Genomic DNA, 20,465 nt, shown 5'->3' with positions numbered 1-20,465 from the left:
CTTCTGGCCGTTACTGATTGAACACCCGCTAGATGGCGCATTCTCTCGTTGCAGTACACTTTGTCCTCCACTGGGCGGAGCCGGTTTCCCCGGGAAGATTGAAGTTTAGAGGGAGTGCGAACAGGAAGGGTCCGGTGTCCGGAAGGACTTGGCAGCGGGGTCACAGCTGCAGGTGAGCGGGCTCTGTATATTGGGGTCCTGAGGCCGGGGCGGGGGGTGCTGTACGGGCACTGCGTCTGCTGTGTGACCCCGGGGACCCCAACCGCCTTTGTGGGAACCGGTGTGATCACGTGACAGGGCTCTCCGGGATACACAGCTCACTAGTAATTGTGTATAGTATGTATGTGTATATTAGTATATGTATAGTGTGTACCTATGTGACTATATCTAGTGGTTGTGTATATTAGTATATGTATGGTAAATACCTATATGACTATATCTAGTGGTTGTGTATATTAGTATATGTATGGTAAATACCTATGTGACTATATCTAGTGGTTGTGTATATTAGTATATGTATGGTATATACCTGTATGGCTATATACCTAGTGGTTGTGTATAGTATGTATGTGTATATTAGTATATGTATGGTAAATACCTGTATGGCTATATCTAGTGGTTGTGTATATTAGTATATGTATGGTATATACCTGTATGGCTATATACCTAGTGGTTGTGTATAGTATGTATGTGTATATTAGTATATGTATAGTGTGTACCTATATGACTATCTAGTGGTTGTTTATATTAGTATATGTATGGTATATACCTGTATGAGTATATGTAGTGGTTGTTTATATTAGTATATGTATGGTATATACCTGTATGGCTATATACCTAGTGGTTGTGTATAGAATGTATGTGTATATTAGTAGATGTATACTGTGCCCCTGTATGGCTATATCTAGTGATTATGTATGTGTGTATTAGTATATGTATAGTGTGTACCTGTATGGCTATATCCAAGGATATAATATATGCATATATGTGAGTGTAGCTTGTATAGTTTTATGTTGCATTTTACATGATATATAGTTTGGTTGTATACACTCATAAGCAGAAAACATCTGTGCAGATTTGTGTGTATGTGTATATATATATATGTGTATATATATATATATATATATATATATATATATATATATATATAATCCTATCAGAATCTCAATTATAAAACCATTATGAGGGTATACCCGCCATCTACATGTGTCATCTATGTACAGGATAGCTGGTGACCCCCCCTGTTCCCTCCCTCCAGTCCATCCGATGCTGTGTGCAGTAGAGGACATGCTGGGGCTTGTAGTCCCCCCACAGCTGGAGAGCAGTGACGTCTAACCATCCCCTGACGGAACGGGTTCTGTCCTCAGCTCCTCACATCATTCCTATAGAGGAAGAAAGGAGGCAGCACGTCCCGGCACAGACCTGTAAAACACGTTCCGCTTCATAGCTCACATTGCTGAACTATCAGGAGTTTATATAGGTAGCCAGTCTGTATGTATAGCCGGGTCCTATATGTGGCCAGTATATATGTATAGCCGGGTCCTATATGTGGCCAGTCTATATGTATATGTGTAGCCGGGTCCTATATGTGGCCAGTCTATATGTATATGTGTAGCCGGGTCATAGATGTGGCCAGTCTATATGTATATGTGTAGCCGGGTCATAGATGTGGCCAGTCTATATGTATATGTGTAGCCAGGTCATATATGTGGCCAGTCTATATGTATAGCCGGGTCATAGATGTGGCCAGTCTATATGTATATGTGTAGCCGGGTCCTATATGTGGCCAGTCTATATGTATATGTATAGCCGGGTCATAGATGTGGCCAGTCTATATGTATAGCCGGGTCATAGATGTGGCCAGTCTATATGTATAGCCGGGTCATAGATGTGGCCAGTCTATATGTATAGCCGGGTCATAGATGTGGCCAGTCTATATGTATAGCCGGGTCATAGATGTGGCCAGTCTATATGTGTATCTATAGCTGGGTCATATATGTAGCTTTGTCATAAGCATAGCCGATTGATATGTATAGCTGGGAAATATACACTCACCGGCCACTTTATTAGGTACACCTGTCCAACTGCACGTTACCACTTAATTTCTAATCAGCCAATCACATGGCGGCAACTCAGTGCATTTAGGCATGTAGACATGGTCAAGACAATCTCCTGCAGTTCAAACCGAGCATCAGTATGGGGAAGAAAGGTGATTTGAGTGCCTTTGAACGTGGCATGGCTGTTGGTGCCAGAAGGGCTGGTCTGAGTATTTCAGAAACTGCTGATCTACTGGGATTTTCACGCACAACCATCTCTAGGGTTTACAGAGAATGGTCCGAAAAAGAAAAAACATCCAGTGAGCGGCAGTTCTGTGGGCGGAAATGCCTTGTTGATGCCAGAGGTCAGAGGATAATGGGCAGACTGGTTCGAGCTGATAGAAAGGCAACAGTGACTCAAATAGCCAACCGTTACAACCAAGGTAGGCAGAAGAGCATCTCTGAACGTACAGTACGTCCAACTTTGAGGCAGATGGGCTACAGCAGCAGAAGACCACACCGGGTGCCACTCCGCTCAGCTAAGAACAGGAAACTGAGGCTACAATTTGCACAAGCTCATCGAAATTGGACAGTAGAAGATTGGAAAAACGTTGCCTGGTCTGATGAGTCTCGATTTCTGCTGCGACATTCGGATGGTAGGGTCAGAATTTGGCGTCAACAACATGAAAGCATGGATCCATCCTGCCTTGTATCAACGGTTCAGGCTGGTGGTGGTGGTGTCATGGTGTGGGGAATATTTTCTTGCCACTCTTTGGGCCCCTTGGTACCAATTGAGCATCGTTGCAATGCCACAGCCTACCTGAGTATTGTTGCTGACCATGTCCATCCCTTTATGACCACAATGTACCCAACATCTGATGGCTACTTTCAGCAGGATAATGCGCCATGTCATAAAGCTAGAATCATCTCAGACTGGTTTCTTGATCATGACAATGAGGTCACTGTACTCCAATGGCCTCCACAGTCACCAGATCTCAATCCAATAGAGCATCTTTGGGATGTGGTGGAACGGGAGATTGGCATCATGGATGTGCAGCCGACAAATCTGCGGCAACTGTGTGATGTCATCATGTCAATATGGACCAAAATCTCTGAGGAAGCTTCCAGCACCTTGTTGTATCTATGCCACCAAGAATTGAGGCAGTTCTGAAGGCAAAAGGGGGTCCAAGCCGTTACTAGCATGGTGTACCTAATAAAGTGGCCGGTGAGTGTATGTGGCCAGTCTATCTGTATAGCCAGGTCATATATGTATAGCTGGGACATATATGTAGCCAGTTTATATGTATAGCCAGGTCATATATAAGTAGCCAGGTCACATATACATAGCCGCCTGGAGCCTGCATCCTATCAGTAACTATAGATTTAGCTGCTTATTGTTGGGTTAGCAATGTACTCTGCCTGTCAGGGTCTCAGGGACATGCACATGGCAATACCCCACACTGGGGCACATATAGGGTGATAGGGGGCTCCTGATGTATATAGGTGCTGTGATCTCCAGTGACTGTGTCGCACACCCTGCACCGCTCATGAACCCGCTCAGCTCAAGAAGAGGTTTAAAAGTACCTGTCTGACCACAGTTGCCCCTCACACCAGCCGCAGGACTAAAGATTTCCTATTAGAGCTCTGCTATGTGCCGTCCCTCTGTTATTCCCTCTGGAAACGTATTCATAAATTGGTCTTGTCAATAGGCCGCCTGACACGGACCGCTTTGTGGGTGCTGTCACACTATGTCTGCTCTGTGGCCGCCGTCCCCACTGTGTGGGCCCTGTGGCTGCCGCCCCCACTGTGTGGGCCCTGTGGCTGCCGCCCCCACTGTGTGGGCCCTGTGGCCGCCGCCCCCACTGTGTGGGCCCTGTGGCCGCCGTCCCCACTGTGTGGGCCCTGTGGCCGCCGCCCCCACTGTGTGGGCCCTGTGGCCGCCGCCCCCACTGTGTGGGCCCTGTGGCCGCCGTCCCCACTGTGTGGGCCGACCAGGAGGAACAATCACGGTCAGTTTAGAAGGAATTCCAGGAAGAATAATGGAGGAACAGCACAAAGCCAAGCTTTTCCAGCCATGTTACTTAGTGGGGAATCCAGAGATCTGACAGAAGAGCTGGGGAGCTTGTGTATGGATAGGTGTGAGGCCCAGCAAACAGCCCCTCCTATCTCAGCTTCCGATGTGAGCAGCGTCCCCTGCTCTGTGGCTGTCTGTATCCCGCACACTGCCCCTTTGTACAGGAGACCTGCCTGGATTTGCTCCCGGGTCGGCTGACTCATCCCTGGTCACTAACAGGAAGCAGTTCCAGGAAATGACGACTTGTCTGCAAACTTTTCCAAACTTTTATAACTTTTTCCCCCTACAAACTCCAGCAGGAGTGACATGGTGTACCACCCCCCCCTCCGGAGCCCGGCGGGGAGTCAGGTGGACGCTGCACATACTCCTTCCTGCTAATCCACCCGTATGTGTTTACGTCCCCTCAGGGCGTTACAGGTGTATGCGAGTCACATGACTACAGGTACCTGCCCAAAGACAGTTAACCTGTTCGTGACCACTTTCTCTTTTATCACTTCCTCCAGCTGGGCCACAAGATGGAGATCAAGAACGGGGGATCGCTGATCCTGGATCCAGGGTTCCAGCAGCAACTGGAGGACTCTAGGGAGCAGCTAAAGCGGGAGATCCAGAGGGAGCTGAAGATAAAGGAAGGAGCCGAGAACCTACGCAAGGTGTCCACGGACAAGAAGCACCAGAGCCATGTGGAGAGTCAGCTGAAGACGTCCAACCGGCGGCTACAGGAGCTACACCGCCAGCTGCAGGAGCTGAACGGCCGCATCGTCATCATGGAGAAGGACAACAAACAAGGCAAGAGGGACACTGAATGGTTACAAGGGGGAAAATAAATCTGTTTCCTATGTAACAGCGCCACACTTGTCCACAGGATGTGTCTGGTATTGCAGCTCAACTTTGTTCCGGTGAATAAGGCTCAGCTGCAATACCATACATGGCCTATTTATAAGAGCGGCGCTGTTTGCCAAATGGTTACATAGTTATATAGCAGCAATTAGAGACTTATCATTGTGTAACTAAGCAGATTTGTGTAGATAAGTGCCGGTTATTTCTTGTATTGATGTGAATTTGTATGAACCCGACCATGTTCCTGCTTTCAGAAGGGATGATTTCCCCAGATCACTGTATATTCGATCAAAGTCTCGATCCCAGGCAACGCAGGGTGGAAGCGCTGAAGAAGCAGCTGCACATAGAGAATAAGGTCAGACAGGGAGCCGAGAACATCATCCACATGTTCTCCAGCGGAGCCGCCAAGGTGAGCCCCGTCCCCGCTGTACTTGTTGGTCAGGTTTGCGGGAATTGCAAATATTTTGGTGAGGCAGGTATAATTTCCGTACTGTGTGTGTATATATATATAGTCTCCTCATCGTTGAACTTTCTACATGTTGAAAGACTACAATCAGCGTGAATGTCGGCTGATCATTGTCTTCTACTACACATGGCGATTATCGTCCTATAATGGCCGATAATCGCTTCGTGTAATAGGGCCTTTACATACTGTATTAAAGGAGTACTCAAATCAACTGGTATGAGAAAGTTTTATATAGATTTGTTATTTATTTCTATAAAAAAAAAAAACTCCAGTCTTCCAGTACTTATCAGATGCTGTATGTCCTGTGGGAAGTGGTGTATTCTTTCCAGTCTGACACAGTGCTCTCTGCTGCCACCTCTGTCCATGTCAGGAACTGTCCAGAGCAGGAGAAGTTTTCTATCAGGATTTGCTACTGCTCTGGACAGTTCCTGACATGGACAGAGGTGGCAGCAGAGAGCACTCTGTCAGATTGGAGAGAATACACCACTTTCTGCAGGACATACAGCAGCTGATAAGTACTGGAAGACTGGAGATTTTTTAAATAGAAGTTACAAATCTCTGGCACTTTCTGACACCAGTAGATTTAAAAGATTTTTTTTTTTTCCCGCTGGATAACCCCTTTAAGGTTCCCATACACCTTGTACCTTTGTTGCCTATGCACACTGCTTGTGGTGCGTTTGGTTGTTGGTTTAGGGTGTATGTGGTTCTCCCAAATGACCACCAACAGATTATGTTGGTGGAGTTACATCCTGAATTATACTCCAGAGCTGTGCTCACTATTCTGCTGGTGAGGTCACTGTGTACATTACATTACTGATCCTGAGTTATATCCTGTATTATACCCCAGAGCTGCACTCACTATTCTGCTGGTGGGGTCACTGTGTACATATATTACATTACTGATCCTGAGTTACATCCTGTATTATACTTCAGAGCTGCACTCACTATTCTGCTGGTGGGGTCACTGTGTACTTACATTACCTTACTTATCCTGTGCTGATCCTGAGTTAGATCCTGTATTATACTCCAGAGCTGCGCTCACTATTCTGCTGGTGGAATAGCTGGGCACAGTACCCCTGTGATGATGCCAGCCTGTAGTCTCTGTATATTGATAGACGCTGTGTGATGTCACTCAGTAACGCGCAGGCTTCCCTGATATTACACAACCCTGAGTGTTGGGTGAAACAACTTGGGAAAACACAGATAAGACAGCCGGGCGGTTTCTCCCGCTGGGTGAAGGGCCTGACAATCCTCTTATCAGTGACGGCTACAGCTGTGGGGTCAGGAGGAATTGCTGCCATCAGCTACAACCAGTCAGAACTGAGGCCTGAGTTATGTCAGGGCAATCTCTTAAAGGGACCGTCCACTTGAAAGTTAGAATGTTCTCAGTTATTCTAATGTAACAAAGTCCTGGTATCCTCCCGTGTAATATAATGGCCTGAGGTCGTAGATACATGGTTGAAATGCACAAGTGATACTTTACAGCGGGGATAGGGCCCTATTCCACTGGACGATTATCGTTCGCATAATCGTTAACTGTAAACGATCCGAACGACCGCTATTGCAAAAGACCTGAAATCGTTCACCCATTTACATGGAACGATAATCGTTACTTATGATCGTTCTTGCGGTCGTCTTGTCGTCGCTATTGCATTCGTCACTACTGCGAACGACATCTTATTCAATGCAAACGATTTGCCAACGAGCAACGATAAAAATAGGTCCAGGTCTTATTAAACGATCAACGATTTCTTGTTCGGTCGTTAATCGTTAACTGCTATTCAAACGAACAATTATCGTTTACATTCAAACAATATAACGATAATCGTCCTGTGGAATAGGGCCAATAGTGAAACGTCGGCCCTCCAGCTGTTGCACGACTACAATTCCCATCATGCTTTAGCTTTGGCTGTCCAGGCATGATGGGAATTGTAGTTCTGCAACAACTGGAGGGCCGACGTTTCCCCATCCCTGCTTTAGTTTGTATGTCGGTGGGGTCGGTGGCGTCCATGGCGGGTACAGCACTGAGTTTGTCATCCGTTCCAGGACAGGAAACTCCTCAGCACGGCTCAGCAGATGCTTCACGACAGCCGCATCAAGACAGAACTGCTCCGCATGCAGATCGTGAAGCTGACACAGTCCCCGGGATCGGCCTCGGACCTTCACGACACCGAGACCCTCTCCCCATTAGAGTTGCGATTGGAGGAACTGAGGCGGCACCTACGAGTGGAGGCCGCAGTGGCCGAGGGGGCAAAGAACGTGGTGAAGCTACTTGGCGGACGCAAACTGCAGGATCGTAAGGCTCTGGCTGAGGTGAGTAATAGGGGATCACTGTCATCAGGGGGTATTCCAGAAACGGTGCCACCCTTATCCATAGGCAGAGTCTGGTACTGCAGTGTGTAATTAGGGCTGGGCTGTAGTACCACACACAACCTGTAGGCATATGTGGCGCTGTGACATCTTTATCTGAATGGTCGTGTCTGGTCGGTCGGTCTTCTCTCCCTCCTGGCCTCAGGCACAGTCACGACTACACGAGTCCAGCCAGAAGATGGACCTCCTCCGCCTATCCCTTGAGCGCTGCCTCGCTGAGTTCCCGCCAGGACACCCCAAGCAGCAGCTGATCAAACAGGATCTGCAGAACTGTCCCAGCGCCGGTGGAGTCTGGGGGAAGGAGCAAAATCTGGGCCAAACCCTCACCCCGCTCATCAAGCCGACTGCTCTGACCGGTACCCAGGGGTGTAGCTAGGGGGCAGTATGCTAAATGATGGGCGAGGTTTGCTGGTGTATGACTTATTGTCTTCCTCAAAGGAACATTGGAGATCCACATATTAGGCTGTCAGGGCCTGCTGGAGTCTGTGCCTGGACGATCCCGGGCAGCGCCCGCTCATGGGAGCCCCAACGAGGGAAAGAGCTTCATGCGGCACCGAGCTGGAGGGAGCGGACATGGACGCGGGGGGTCCGGAAGATACCTGCGCTCAGATGAGATCTGTGGTATGTGGAGGAGGCAGCTTTGTCTTTACTATTTTGGGGGGGTCTGTGAAGGCCCCCGTACCCCTTCATTGCATTGAGTGTTCATGTATGCTAAATGGGGAGAGGGGAGGGAAGATGCGGTATTGTAACTTGGCTCCATTCACTTCAATGGATCTGAGCTGCAATATCACACACAACCTAAGTACGATAGTGGTGCTGTTTCTGGAAGAAAGCAGCTATGTTTTCCTAATCCTGGATAACCTGTTTAAAAGTGAATTCCACCTTATCTTCTGTTGGGTCATGAAGGCACCTTCACTCAAACCCTCGCAGGTCCCGCAGACACCGCTGGTGGCGGCTTATCCCCCCGACAGCTAAAGGATATAGCAATGAAATCCAACACATCTTCACTGACATCAGCTGCCGGGAGAGTCAGGAGGCCTCCATACACAGTAGATGGATGGCCTGGGGGTTCAGCCAAGGCCTACACATTGTGTATGACCCACCTGTCATGTAAGGTGACTGGTACTCTCCAACTAGTGCAGTATTTCACAGGTTTTTATTCTATGTTTCCTTAGGAGAGGTGATGTGCGTCCTGAAGGTTGATAACAAACCAGTCACCCATACTAACTGGGGCCCAGTACACAACCAGTGCTGGGATCAGAGGTTCACCATCGAGCTGGAGCGTGTGAGTACACATTAATTTATCCATGCACTCAGTATCTGTCTGTCTGTCTATCTATCCATATATCATCTATCTATCTATCTTTTTTTCCCTCCACAGTCCAGGGAGTTGGAGCTGTCCGTACATTGGCGTGACTGGCGGGAGCTTTGCGCCATTCGCTTTATACGTTTAGAGGACTTTTTGGACAATGAGCGTCATGGGGTGTGCCTGCAGCTGGAGCCACAAGGGATGCTGTTTGCTGAGGTAACCTTCTGTAAAGAATCCGAGTGGGTCTAAAGCAGATGAGGCCATCTAGTAATTGGATCTACTTTTAGTAGTAGTCGGCCATTACTTGGGGTCCTGCCTTATAGATGGTGCTGTTGGCTCTCCAGGCATGCTGGGAATTGTAGTTTCGCAGCAGCTGGAGGGCCGCAGATAACTCATGACTGTCTTGGTGTCCTCTCACACATGCATTCATCTGCCATGTAATGGTGTTTTCCAATTTTTGAAAATCTAGTGAGCACCAATGGTCGTCCATGTTAGATGAAATCCAGAAAGATATAAGAGCTGAATGTATATGATGGCGACTGACCCTCTGTCTGTTCCAGATCATGTTCTGCAACCCCATGATCGAGAGGAGAGGCAAAGTACAGAGGCAAAAACGCATCTTCCCGAAGCAGAAAGGTAAGCGCGGTCTCCCTTCCATGAGGAGCGGCTTCTCGCCATAACAGTTGGTTAACCCTTCATTGCTTTGGTCTCTTTTTAGGAAAGGATTTCCTGCGGGCGAAACAAATGAACATAAACTTTGCCACCTGGGGCCGGCTGATGATGAGCATCCTCCCTCCGTGCGGCACCGTCACCACCCTTAGCCCACCGCTTCCCAGTCCTGATAACCAGGCTTCTTCTGCAAACAGGTGCGCCCCCTACCCTCCAGGGCTGAGACTATTAGGAGTATGGTCCCTATATGTATAGTGGGGCACAACCACAAGCGAACCACAAGCACACTCTGGTTTGTCCGAACCCGAGCGTGCACCATTTGATTACTGGCGGCTAAAGAAGATGGATACAGACGTAGGGCTGCCATAGGCTGTATCCATGTTTTCCAGGACTCCCTAGGGCTGCCATAGGTTGTATCCATGTTTTCCAGGACTCCCTAGGGCTGCCATAGGCTGTATCCATGTTTTCCAGGACTCCCTAGGGCTGCCATAGGCTGTATCCATGTTTTCCAGGGCTGCCATAGGCTGTATCCATGTTTTCCAGGACTCCCTGGGGCTGCCATAGGTTGTATCCATGTTTTCCAGGACTCCCTAGGGCTGCCATAGGCTGTATCCATGTTTTCCAGGACCCCCCTAGGGCTGCCATAGGCTGTATCCGTGTTTTCCAGGACTCCCTAGGGCTGCCATAGGCTTTATCCGTGTTTTCCAGGACCCCCAGGGCTGCCATAGGCTGTATCCATGTTTTCCAGGACTCCCTAGGGCTGCCATAGGCTGTATCCATGTTTTCCAGGACTCCCTAGGGCTGCATCCAACTTCTTCCGCTCAGCTCGAACAGCTTTGCATCATGGAAACTGTAGTTTTGTGACGGTTGCGGGTTTGACACCTGTTCTCTAATGTGTATGGGGGCCTCCTGCCTCTATGCTAATAGATGAGGTGTGTTAGCTCTCAGCTGCTTGACCCCTTTGTGTTCCAGAAGATAAGCGTGCTCTCTGGCAGCGGCTTACCTCATTCACAGCACATGTATTTCTTGCAGCACTTTTCCCGTGAAGAAACTGAACTTCAATGAGGACCCGTCAGCAAAGCCGCCACCCAAACCTCCCCGGGTGTTCCTTCCACTGGAAACTGAGAAAGAAGCCGCCCCTGCAGACTCTTGTAAGGTGCCTGTGAAGGTGTGTGCATGACAGACCCCATAATACCCAAACCTCAGACCTGGCAAATCCATTACATCCCCTTCTATTCCCATCCCATCTATCTAGGCCCCAGACCCCCCTACTGATCAGAGTGAGGCAACTTCTAATCCAAATGGCGCCAATATTAAATCCCACTTAAAGTTGTCTTGTGACACTTCAGCTAACTACATCACCATGGACCAATATAGAATTTCGAACCTTCAAAGGAGAAGCACCACAGAAGTTAAAAAAAACCAGACAGGCAGGGGGGGTGCGAGAAAGTAAGTAACTCACTCCTCCTCATGCCCCGTAGCGCCACTCCAGGGTCCTATTGTCCAACAGTTCTCCTAGCTGCGACGTCACGTACCCGGCTGAGTGATTGGTTGAGCAGGCAATCAGTGACTGGGGTGGAACACCACCTCAGTTACTGACTGGCTGAGTGGGCAATCCCCGGTTTCGAGCTGAAGATGACAGCCGGCACCCGTCAATGGGACCCGGGAGCGGCGCAGTGGGAGTGCGAGGAGGAGTGAGTTTACTAGTTAAATATTTTCTCACAACCCCTACACCCCCCCCCCCCCCCCCCCCCAGCCTCCCCTGCCATGTTTCATTTTCTTGGGCCTTCCTCTTTAATGTCTTCTTACTTCCCATTACAGTCCATGAAGCGTATCCACTCAGAAGACAGTATACCGCAGAACGCAGCTGAACCCCAGAAGCTTCCCAGGTTAATAGAGTACTTACCGTATTCGTTTTTCAGTATTTTTATAAATTGGAGTGCCATCTGCTGACTGTAGGGCCTATAGATGGGATGAAGGGGGTTTGCCCTCTATCTGCTTATATAGTGTGAAGGGCACAGGTAGCTGATCAGAGTATTGTGCCCTGAGAAGGTGGATGGTCGAAGATTTAGTCATCTTGTGCTGGGATGGAGTGCTTCAGTTTGCTGGAAGTCAATTTCTGGGTACCTCAGACCATTAAAGGGGAATTCTGGCCAAATTTTTCTTTTTAAATCAACTGGTTTCAGAAAGTTTTACATAGATGTGTAATTTACTTCTATTTAAAAATTCCAGTACTTATCAGCTGCTGTACGTTCTAGAGGAAGTGGTGTATTCTCTCCAGTCTGACACAGTGCTCTCTGCTGCCACCTCTGTCCATGTCAGGAACTGTCTCCTCTCCTGCTCTGGAGATTACCTGGCATGGACAGAGGTGGCAGCAAAGAGCACTGTGTCAAACTGGAAAGAATACACCACTTCCTGCAGGACATACAGCAGCTGATAAGTACTGAAAGACTTTACATTTTTAAATAGAAGTAAAGTACAAATTTATATAACTTTTTGACACCAGTTGATTTGAAAGGTTGGGAGGATATTGCCTATGACTGTCTACGTCTGTCCTTGCAGGAAAAGGACGCTTCAGCTGGATGATTTCTCCTGTGTGTCTGTGCTGGGGAGGGGGCATTTTGGGAAGGTAAGTGTCAACTGTCTGGCTTACAGTATTGTTTTAAACAGGATTAGAAAAACATGGCTGCTTTCTTCCAAAAACAGCGCTACACCTGTTCACAGGTTGTCTCTCAGTTCTGTTGACGTAAACGTGGCCTGGCTGTTATACCACCCACAGCCAATACTTAATGTGTCCGTCCCTCTAAAGCGTTGCTCCAGAAGTTGCTGACACATTGTAGCAAAGGCCCAGCTGTTTACAAGGCCGATAAAAGCCGTATGTTATATGCATGGGACAGGATGGCTACTGACATCTGCACATTGTAGGGATGTGAGACACTGATGGCCGCCTGTTGGATGATGACTGGGTGACGTTTCCAGATCATTGGGTGCTGCTGGATTAATGGAATGTCCTAGTACATTGCTGTCAGTGCTCTGTGTACACCGGGCGAGTGCAGAGCATTGTATGATTTGTTTATGGAAAGAATCCACATTGGCTTTTTGCATGTAAAATGCTGGGCAAGGTTTGTATTTTGTCATGTACAGAAGTTACGGTCTGGCGGCTCTCATGGATGACCATTGGTTAGGAAACACAGTCTATTCACATGAAGGAGAAGTATCAGTGACCAATAAAGTATAAGAATCTCCACTACCTGTCTGGACTGGAAGCACAGGAAAGAATTACTGGATGCCACAGCCACAGAGCTTCTTAAAGGGCATTTCCATATATAAGGGGCCAATATGGGAATGCATTGGTTATGATGGTGGGTGTGGAAGGCTTGTACTGATGGCTCCTGGATCCCATGGGCACTGATGGCTCCTGGATCCCATGGGTACTGATGGCTCCTGGATCCCATGGGCACTGATGGCTCCTGGATCCCATGGGTACTGATGGCTCCTGGATCCCATGGGTACTGATGGCTCCTGGATCCCATGGGCACTGATGGCTCCTGGATCCCATGGGCACTGATGGCTCCTGGATCCCATGGGCACTGATGGCTCCTGGATCCCATGGGTACTGATGGCTCTTGGATCTCATGGGTACTGATGGCTCCTGGATCCCATGGGCACTGATGGCTCCTGGATCCCATGGGTACTGATGGCTCCCGGATCCCATGGGTACTGATGGCTCCCGGATCCCATGGGTACTGATGGCTCCCGGATCCCATGGGTACTGATGGCTCCCGGATCCCATGGGCACTGATGGCTCCTGGATCCCATGGGCACTGATGGCTCCTGGATCCCATGGGCACTGATGGCTCCTGGATCCCATGGGCACTGATGGCTCCTGGATCCCATGGGCACTGATGGCTCCTGGATCCCATGGGCACTGATGGCTCCTGGATCCCATGGGCACTGATGGCTCCTGGATCCCATGGGCACTGATGGCTCCTGGATCCCATGGGCACTGATGGCTCCTGGATCCCATGGGCACTGATGGCTCCTGGATCCCATGGGCACTGATGGCTCCTGGATCCCATGGGCACTGATGGCTCCTGGATCCCATGGGCACTGATGGCTCCTGGATCCCATGGGCACTGATGGCTCCTGGATCCCATGGGCACTGATGGCTCCTGGATCCCATGGGCACTGATGGCTCTTGGATCTCATGGGCACTGATGGCTCCTGGATCCCATGGGCACTGATGGCTCCTGGATCCCATGGGTACTGACTACAGATGGGACCAGTCTCAGGCAGGTGTAATATTAATATTGACCCAGAGTGAAAGCCTCATTGTGATCTATGGTGATTGGGCAGCAGCTAAGCTGGGACCGGCGGCCATGTTACACTCATCTCCACACCACACTGAATATGTCCCATATGTCATAGCTGTGACTAGATTATTATACGGCTTTGTACCTTGTTTTGTAGGTACTTCTTGCTGAGTATAAGAAGACGGGAAAGTTGTACGCCATCAAAGCGCTGAAGAAGCGAGAGATCGTAAGCAGGGACGAATTTGAAAGGTGAACGGCAGCTGCTCTTGAAGTGAATCTGTCTTGCTGGATCAGCAGTGAGATCCTCTGTTAAACCAAAAGTTTGGGTCTCATTGGATTGGATCCAGTGTGGGGTGGGGGTGGGGATGATGCCCGCATTATCATCTCATTGCCGGTAGCTATCAAAGGAGAGCCGAATGTTCTGTTTAACTGAGGATCTGTTTGTTGGGGGATTGGGCTGCTGTGATCACAGAACTGCATTGGGGAGCCCTGAACCACTCTCCTACATAGAGGCCATTATTAGGACAAGCTTGCAGAACCCCCATCCTAGACAAGACTTAAAGGGGTACTACAGAGAGACAAAAAGTGCAAGAGATTTTTTTATTTAATTCTATCAAAAAATCTCAAGTCGTCCAGTACTTATCAGCTGTTGTATGTCCTGCAGGAAGTCCAGAGCAGTTGCAAATCCCCATAGAAAACCTCTCCTGCTCTGGACAGTTCCTGTCATTGACAGAGGTGGCAGCAGAGAGCACTGTGTCAGACTCGAAGGAATATACACCACTTCCTATAGGACATACAGCAGCTGATAAGTACTGAAACACTGAAGATCATTTAATAGAAGTAAATTACAAATCTCTGAAGCTTTCTGGCACCAGTTGATTGGAAAGCTGGAGTTTTGCTGGAGTTGCCCTTTTAAAGGGGTTATCCAGCATTAGAAAAGCATGGCAACTTTCTTCCAGAGACAGCACTGCTCTTGTCTCCAATTTGGCTGCAGGTTTTGCAACTCAGTTCTGTTAGGGTAGCTTCACTCACACTGTATCGCAGCAGACTTTATGCTGCGGATCCGCAGCAGATTTGATCTAAATAACTGAACACAGCATCAAATTTGCTCCATCAGATCTGCTGCAGATCCTGTACGTGTGAATGCACCATTAAAGTGAATGGAGCTTAATTGCAAACCGCACCTGACCTGGAGACAAGAGTGGTGCACTTTGCACTTTGACCCCAACCATTTCTCTGCCATCCAGTTTGCAGTGTGAGAAGCGGATCTTCGAGGTGGTGAACTCCTCTGGCCATCCGTTCTTGGTGAACCTGTTTGGATGCTTCCAGACCCCGGGACACGCATGTTTTGTCATGGAGTACATGCCAGGCGGAGACCTGATGATGCACATACATTCAAATGTCTTCTCACAACCTGCAACAAGGTAGGACAAAGATGGCCTACAGGGCGTTCTGTCTCCGCCATGTCATAGTTGTCTAACAGAAAAGCTCTGTGTCGTCTTCTTCTTGTAGATTCTACTCCGCCTGTGTGGTCCTGGGACTCCAGTTCCTGCACCAGAAAAAAATCATTTACCGGTATGATCATCCAAAGCTTCTGTACTCTGCATTGTGTGTGGGTATATATTCGCAATAAGTAGGAGATTTGGCTGGGCTGCATGACATTTCACAGCCCAATTCAGTTTCTATGAAGTATTCTCTGCTGTCATGCATTGTGGTAGATGTAGTGTTGATACTAAGCAATATAATAAAACCTCTTCCATAAACACTGTGATATCCTGGACGTGTTTGTGATGGTGCGTGATCTAGAGAAGAGAACGTTTAACCCTTCTGCTTCCATTCAGAGACCTGAAGCTGGATAACATACTGATGGATGCCAATGGCTTTGTGAAAATTGCAGATTTTGGGCTTTGTAAAGAAGGTGAGGGTCTGATGACGACATACAGACATGTCAAAAGTTTTGATTGGTTGGGTCTGGAAGTTCAGCTAGAGTCATGAGAATTCAATGTTCAGCCATATGCTCTTCCAAACAAGACCCGGCTGTTAAAAACTTAAAAAAAAGCCAAAAAAAAAACTTTAAAGCTGGGATTTTGTTAAAGATGAATTGTCACTCACTTGTCTTTCCAGGTATGGGATATGGCGACAGGACGAGCACCTTCTGCGGCACACCGGAGTTCCTTGCACCAGAGGTTCTGACGGACACATCGTATACGTACGCAGTGGACTGGTGGGGGCTGGGGGTGCTGATCTATGAGATGCTGGTAGGAGAGGTGAGACATTATCTGTTAGACCATGTGGTTGGACGGCATTGCCTACCGTTGTTTAAGGGGGTTACCAGCGCTACAAAAACATGGCCACTTTTTCCCCTCGTCTCCAGATTGGGTGGGGTTTGGAACTCAGTTCTATTGAAGTAAATGGAGCTTAATTGCAAACCACACCTGACCTGGAGACAAAAGAGGGGGAAAAGTGGCCTTGTTTTTGTAGCACTGGATAACCCCCTTAAAGGACTCAACAAGTATATGTTGCTTCTATATGGCTGCAGCACTTGTAGCCAGTCAACAGTCCCATCACTTGCCCATTGGCTGGAATTGTCTGGGCATGATGGGAAAGAAGCTGGGCTGGAGGGCCAGACCTTGGTTTTATTACTTCCCTCACTTTCTACACAAACCTTGCGGTGTCTACATCATTAATGGCTGATCTGTGATTTCTGTTTGTCAAGTGCCCGTTCCCCGGTGATGATGAAGAGGAGGTGTTTGACAGTATTGTGAATGAAGAGGTCCGATACCCCCGCTTCCTGGCCACCGAAGCCATCAACATTATACGGAAGGTAGGTGAACATTTGGTACCTTTTTACAGCCAAACAAAGCAGTAGGAAGGACCGAACAGACTGTGGAAGATGGCGACTCCTCAACCTGCTTACAAAGAGGTTCCTGAACACCTCCACCAATCACACATGTGGATGCACCATAGATGTTGGAGTCGGGATTGCCCTTTAACATGGTTTGCAGCCCTTTCTTTATTTTTCACAATCCACTGAGTTGACAGGTATTTTTTTCAGTTACTTCGTAAAACGCCAGATCGCCGCCTAGGGGCTGGAGTCGGTGATGCAGAAGAGATAAAGACACAACCTTTCTACCAGGTAATGACCCTTCTAAAGATGTCAGCCGTAATTCACACACATTAGGAAATTGTGCTACTACCCTTCAAGATTCTCTTGGGTTGTGCCCCTTTAAGAAAGCTCCTGCTGCTGCGGAGAATATGGCAAGTTCCTCAAGGCCATACCCACTAACCTGCTCTGTGTTTGTTCTGATACAGGAGATAGACTGGGAGGCCCTGTACGCTCGTAAGCTGAAGCCCCCCTTTGTACCCGCTCTGAATGACCCCTTTGACGTCCGGAACTTTGATGAAGAATTCACAGGCCAGAAACCTTTGCTGTCTCCATCTGACGACCCTCGCCCCTTGACCGCTGCTGACCATAAGATGTTCCAGGACTTTGACTTTGTCTCCGATCTTCTCCTTGGTGAGCAGAAGCAGTGATGGAGCTCCTTGAGGTATCACTCATCTCTGGACAATGTCTTGGATACCTCTGAACTCATCTCATCACTACGTGATGTAAAGCACTTCTTCATCCATGACTGGGTTCCCATGACTATGACATATCGTCACTACCTCGGCTCCCCACCTTCAGCCGCTGTTCTTTCTGCCCTTGTTGCCAAGATATCAGTGCCATAGGTCATACGAGTAGCCAGAGCATTGGCGTCCATGATGTCTACAGCTCTGCCGCTCAACATTTCCTTTATCTCTTTCTTCCCTTTAACTAAACACTCCTCAAGACCTTGCCACCTTCTTTGCCAACAAATTCATGAGCAGGTTAGCCATTCTGGAGTCCGGGAAAGCCAGGTGACAGCTCTTATAGAAGTAATACTGATGGATGTTGGTCATGAAGTGGGAAAGAAATTAAAGTTGCCCGCATTTGCCACCAATAATGTTGCATCTAACATAAAACAAAGCAACTTTGTAAAAAGAAATTGTTTAGTGTTGTGTATACAGCGCCTATGAGAGCTATGTGTCTCTATGGTGACCGGCTATAAACAAAGCCAGGCAGTCACCTTCTCCTATACTGTCCCTTCCCCATGTTTACATACATTTCAGCACAGTAGGACGAGAAGGTGACTGTGCGATCAGTAGTAGAGACATAGCTCTGCATTGGGGCTGTGTACACAACACTGTACATTATTTCAATCTTGACTATTTATAATGTTACGTTTTATCTTAGACGCAGCAGATATATCCTGGCAGGGTTGGCATGACTGCTCTCCCAAGGCCTAATACAATAAGAAAACCTTCCAGGGTGTCATTGTTCTTTAACTTTGCAAAATTACAAAAATCGATGGCATGATGGGAGTTGTAGTTTGGAAACAACTTTAGAGCCATAGGTATGTGATAAGAGACGTGAAATGTGGATACACCGTAAATCTTGTACTTACGCTGCTTTCAGTTCTCAGTGAGACTTTCTTAGATGTTTAGGAAAGTTGTCTTTTTTTTGTAAAAGAAATTGCAGACACAGCCTATGGTGCCATGTCTGGGGGGGGGGGGGGCTGGTCATGTTACTCCCATCTCCTACAACCCCTTCTGATGATGCAGTTGTACATGGTGCTGCTTATGGAGGGGGCTCTATAGTTTCTCCTGACCCCCCACATACACAGGGGATGGTTTATGGAAACCTTCCGTGTTCTATTGATGTAGCTGTATAATCCTTACCTGCAGCTGAACCTCTTGAGACTGACAATGCTTTCATCATGGCTGCCTTTGGTTTCCATACATTTTGATTTATTTTGGTCATATGACCTTCAGGAAATTTTTTAGATCCCCAGTACAATGAGCCAACATCATGTGGTCATGTTGCTGTCCCTCTACTACAGGGGCAGGGAACCTAGGCTCTCCAGCTGTTGCAAAACTACAACTCCCATCATGCCCTGCCAGCCTGGAATAGAACTGCAACTGGAACAGCACTGGTGACGCACAGTTTATAGCGGGCTGTGTACTGGGAGTCCTTTCTGTCACCTGGGCCTGACTTGGTTCAGAGGCGATGAGCTACAAGTGAAGGAACATGTAATATAGATGTAAAACAGAAGAGGACCCTTCAAGAGAGAATCTGACTATTAGCCGGGGGTCCCGTGTATCATAGTAATATATAGAGAACGGTATTGTGCGTTTTTACTGCAGCGATTGTTAACGTTTTTGTTGACCTGACATGGTCAGCCGGTGCGCCCCTTTATTATAAGCCACAGGAATACATTTTATAACAGTGTATAGTGATATAACATATGGCTGTGTCTGGGGGATCCGCACCGTCCTATGTACTAATAAACCACAGATGTGATGTCTGCCTGCGATCTAGTTCTTTATCCTTATGTAAACTATCAAGCACAGGTGTCAAACTCAGGTCCTCCAGCCGGTACCAAATTACAATGGACATGATGGGAATTGTAGTTTGGCAAAAGCTGGATGGCCTGAGTGTGAAACCCCTGCTATAAAACATGGCTATCTTCTGCCTAGTGCTGCTCGTGGGCTATATGTGGTAGTGCAGCTCATTCATGAGGAGCAGGCTCCATGATACATTACTCTAAAACTACTATTAGATGGGCTGATGGGGGCCCAATAATAACTGTAAACGTTTACTGGAACTATTACACGGCCCGATAATAGTTTAGTTTAACAAGGGCTGCATAGACATCATTACCAATGTCCTTGCAGCCCTTGCTTAAACTGCATACATTACCTATCCATGGTCCAGGCAGGGCTCCTCCTGCGCTCTGCTTCTCCCTGGGTCCTGCGCACTGCAGCTTCAGAGCGGCATATCTTAGCTGACAGGCCGCTCAGCCAATCACTGGTCGCAGCGGTCCTGGACAATGATTGGCTAAGTGGCCTGTCAGCTGAGACAGGCAGCTTTGAAGCTGCAGCACGCGGGACTCGGGAGAAGCAGAGCGCAGGAGGAGCCCTGGACCATGGATAGGTAATGTATGCAATTTGCAAATCGTCAGCTGCCGGCTGCGCACTGCTATTACACGTAGCGATGCGCGGTCGGTGCCCAACAATTATAGGTCCAAAGCTATGTCAACCATCAGCCGATGATCGTTGTCATTGGTTGATCGTTGTGTTTATTATACGGAACGATAATCGGATGTAAATTATGTAATAGCGCCCTTACAGTCCTGATATACAGAACTAGAGATAAGCAAATTTACAGTACAGACAAAGTGAATGGCTTTTTTAGCTTGTCTATCTGCTTATCAGCCGACTGCCTTTGATGTCTCTACTGCTCGGCCCTCCCAGGACTTGATCCAGCTTTTCCAGGCACCTGGGGTGGAGCGACACGGACGTCAAAGGCAGC

The 20,465-nt window shown here is 48.1% G+C and overlaps 1 protein-coding gene across 7 annotated transcripts; it reads left to right on the top strand.

The window, feature by feature from the left end:
• The first annotated feature begins 3 nt into the window (after positions 1 to 3).
• PKN3 (protein kinase N3) lies at positions 4 to 19,454 on the top strand. 7 transcript variants are annotated; one of them, XM_069943073.1, is made up of 21 exons: positions 4 to 172; positions 4,614 to 4,896; positions 5,202 to 5,356; positions 7,460 to 7,726; positions 7,929 to 8,139; positions 8,222 to 8,404; positions 8,959 to 9,068; positions 9,165 to 9,308; positions 9,653 to 9,728; positions 9,811 to 9,958; positions 10,794 to 10,929; positions 11,583 to 11,650; positions 12,324 to 12,390; positions 14,232 to 14,323; positions 15,322 to 15,498; positions 15,587 to 15,649; positions 15,916 to 15,992; positions 16,199 to 16,341; positions 16,791 to 16,898; positions 17,130 to 17,210; positions 17,387 to 19,454. In XM_069943073.1, the coding sequence occupies exons 2-21, from the start codon at positions 4,626 to 4,628 to the stop codon at positions 17,606 to 17,608; spliced, it is 2,799 nt and encodes a 932-aa protein (XP_069799174.1). In that variant the 5' UTR covers positions 4 to 172; positions 4,614 to 4,625; the 3' UTR covers positions 17,609 to 19,454. The 7 variants fall into 7 exon arrangements, with proteins under 7 accessions (XP_069799174.1, XP_069799176.1, XP_069799177.1 ...); XM_069943075.1 differs by lacking the exon at positions 4 to 172 and adding an exon at positions 298 to 336; XM_069943076.1 differs by lacking the exon at positions 4 to 172 and adding an exon at positions 303 to 323.
• The last annotated feature ends 1,011 nt before the right edge of the window (positions 19,455 to 20,465 follow it).

The sequence above is a fragment of the Dendropsophus ebraccatus genome, chromosome 10 (assembly GCF_027789765.1).
Source record: "Dendropsophus ebraccatus isolate aDenEbr1 chromosome 10, aDenEbr1.pat, whole genome shotgun sequence".
In the NCBI taxonomy this organism is placed as follows: domain Eukaryota; kingdom Metazoa; phylum Chordata; class Amphibia; order Anura; family Hylidae; genus Dendropsophus; species Dendropsophus ebraccatus.
The sequence above is the reverse complement of the archived record's forward strand: the minus strand, read 5'-3'. Positions and strand labels throughout refer to the sequence as shown.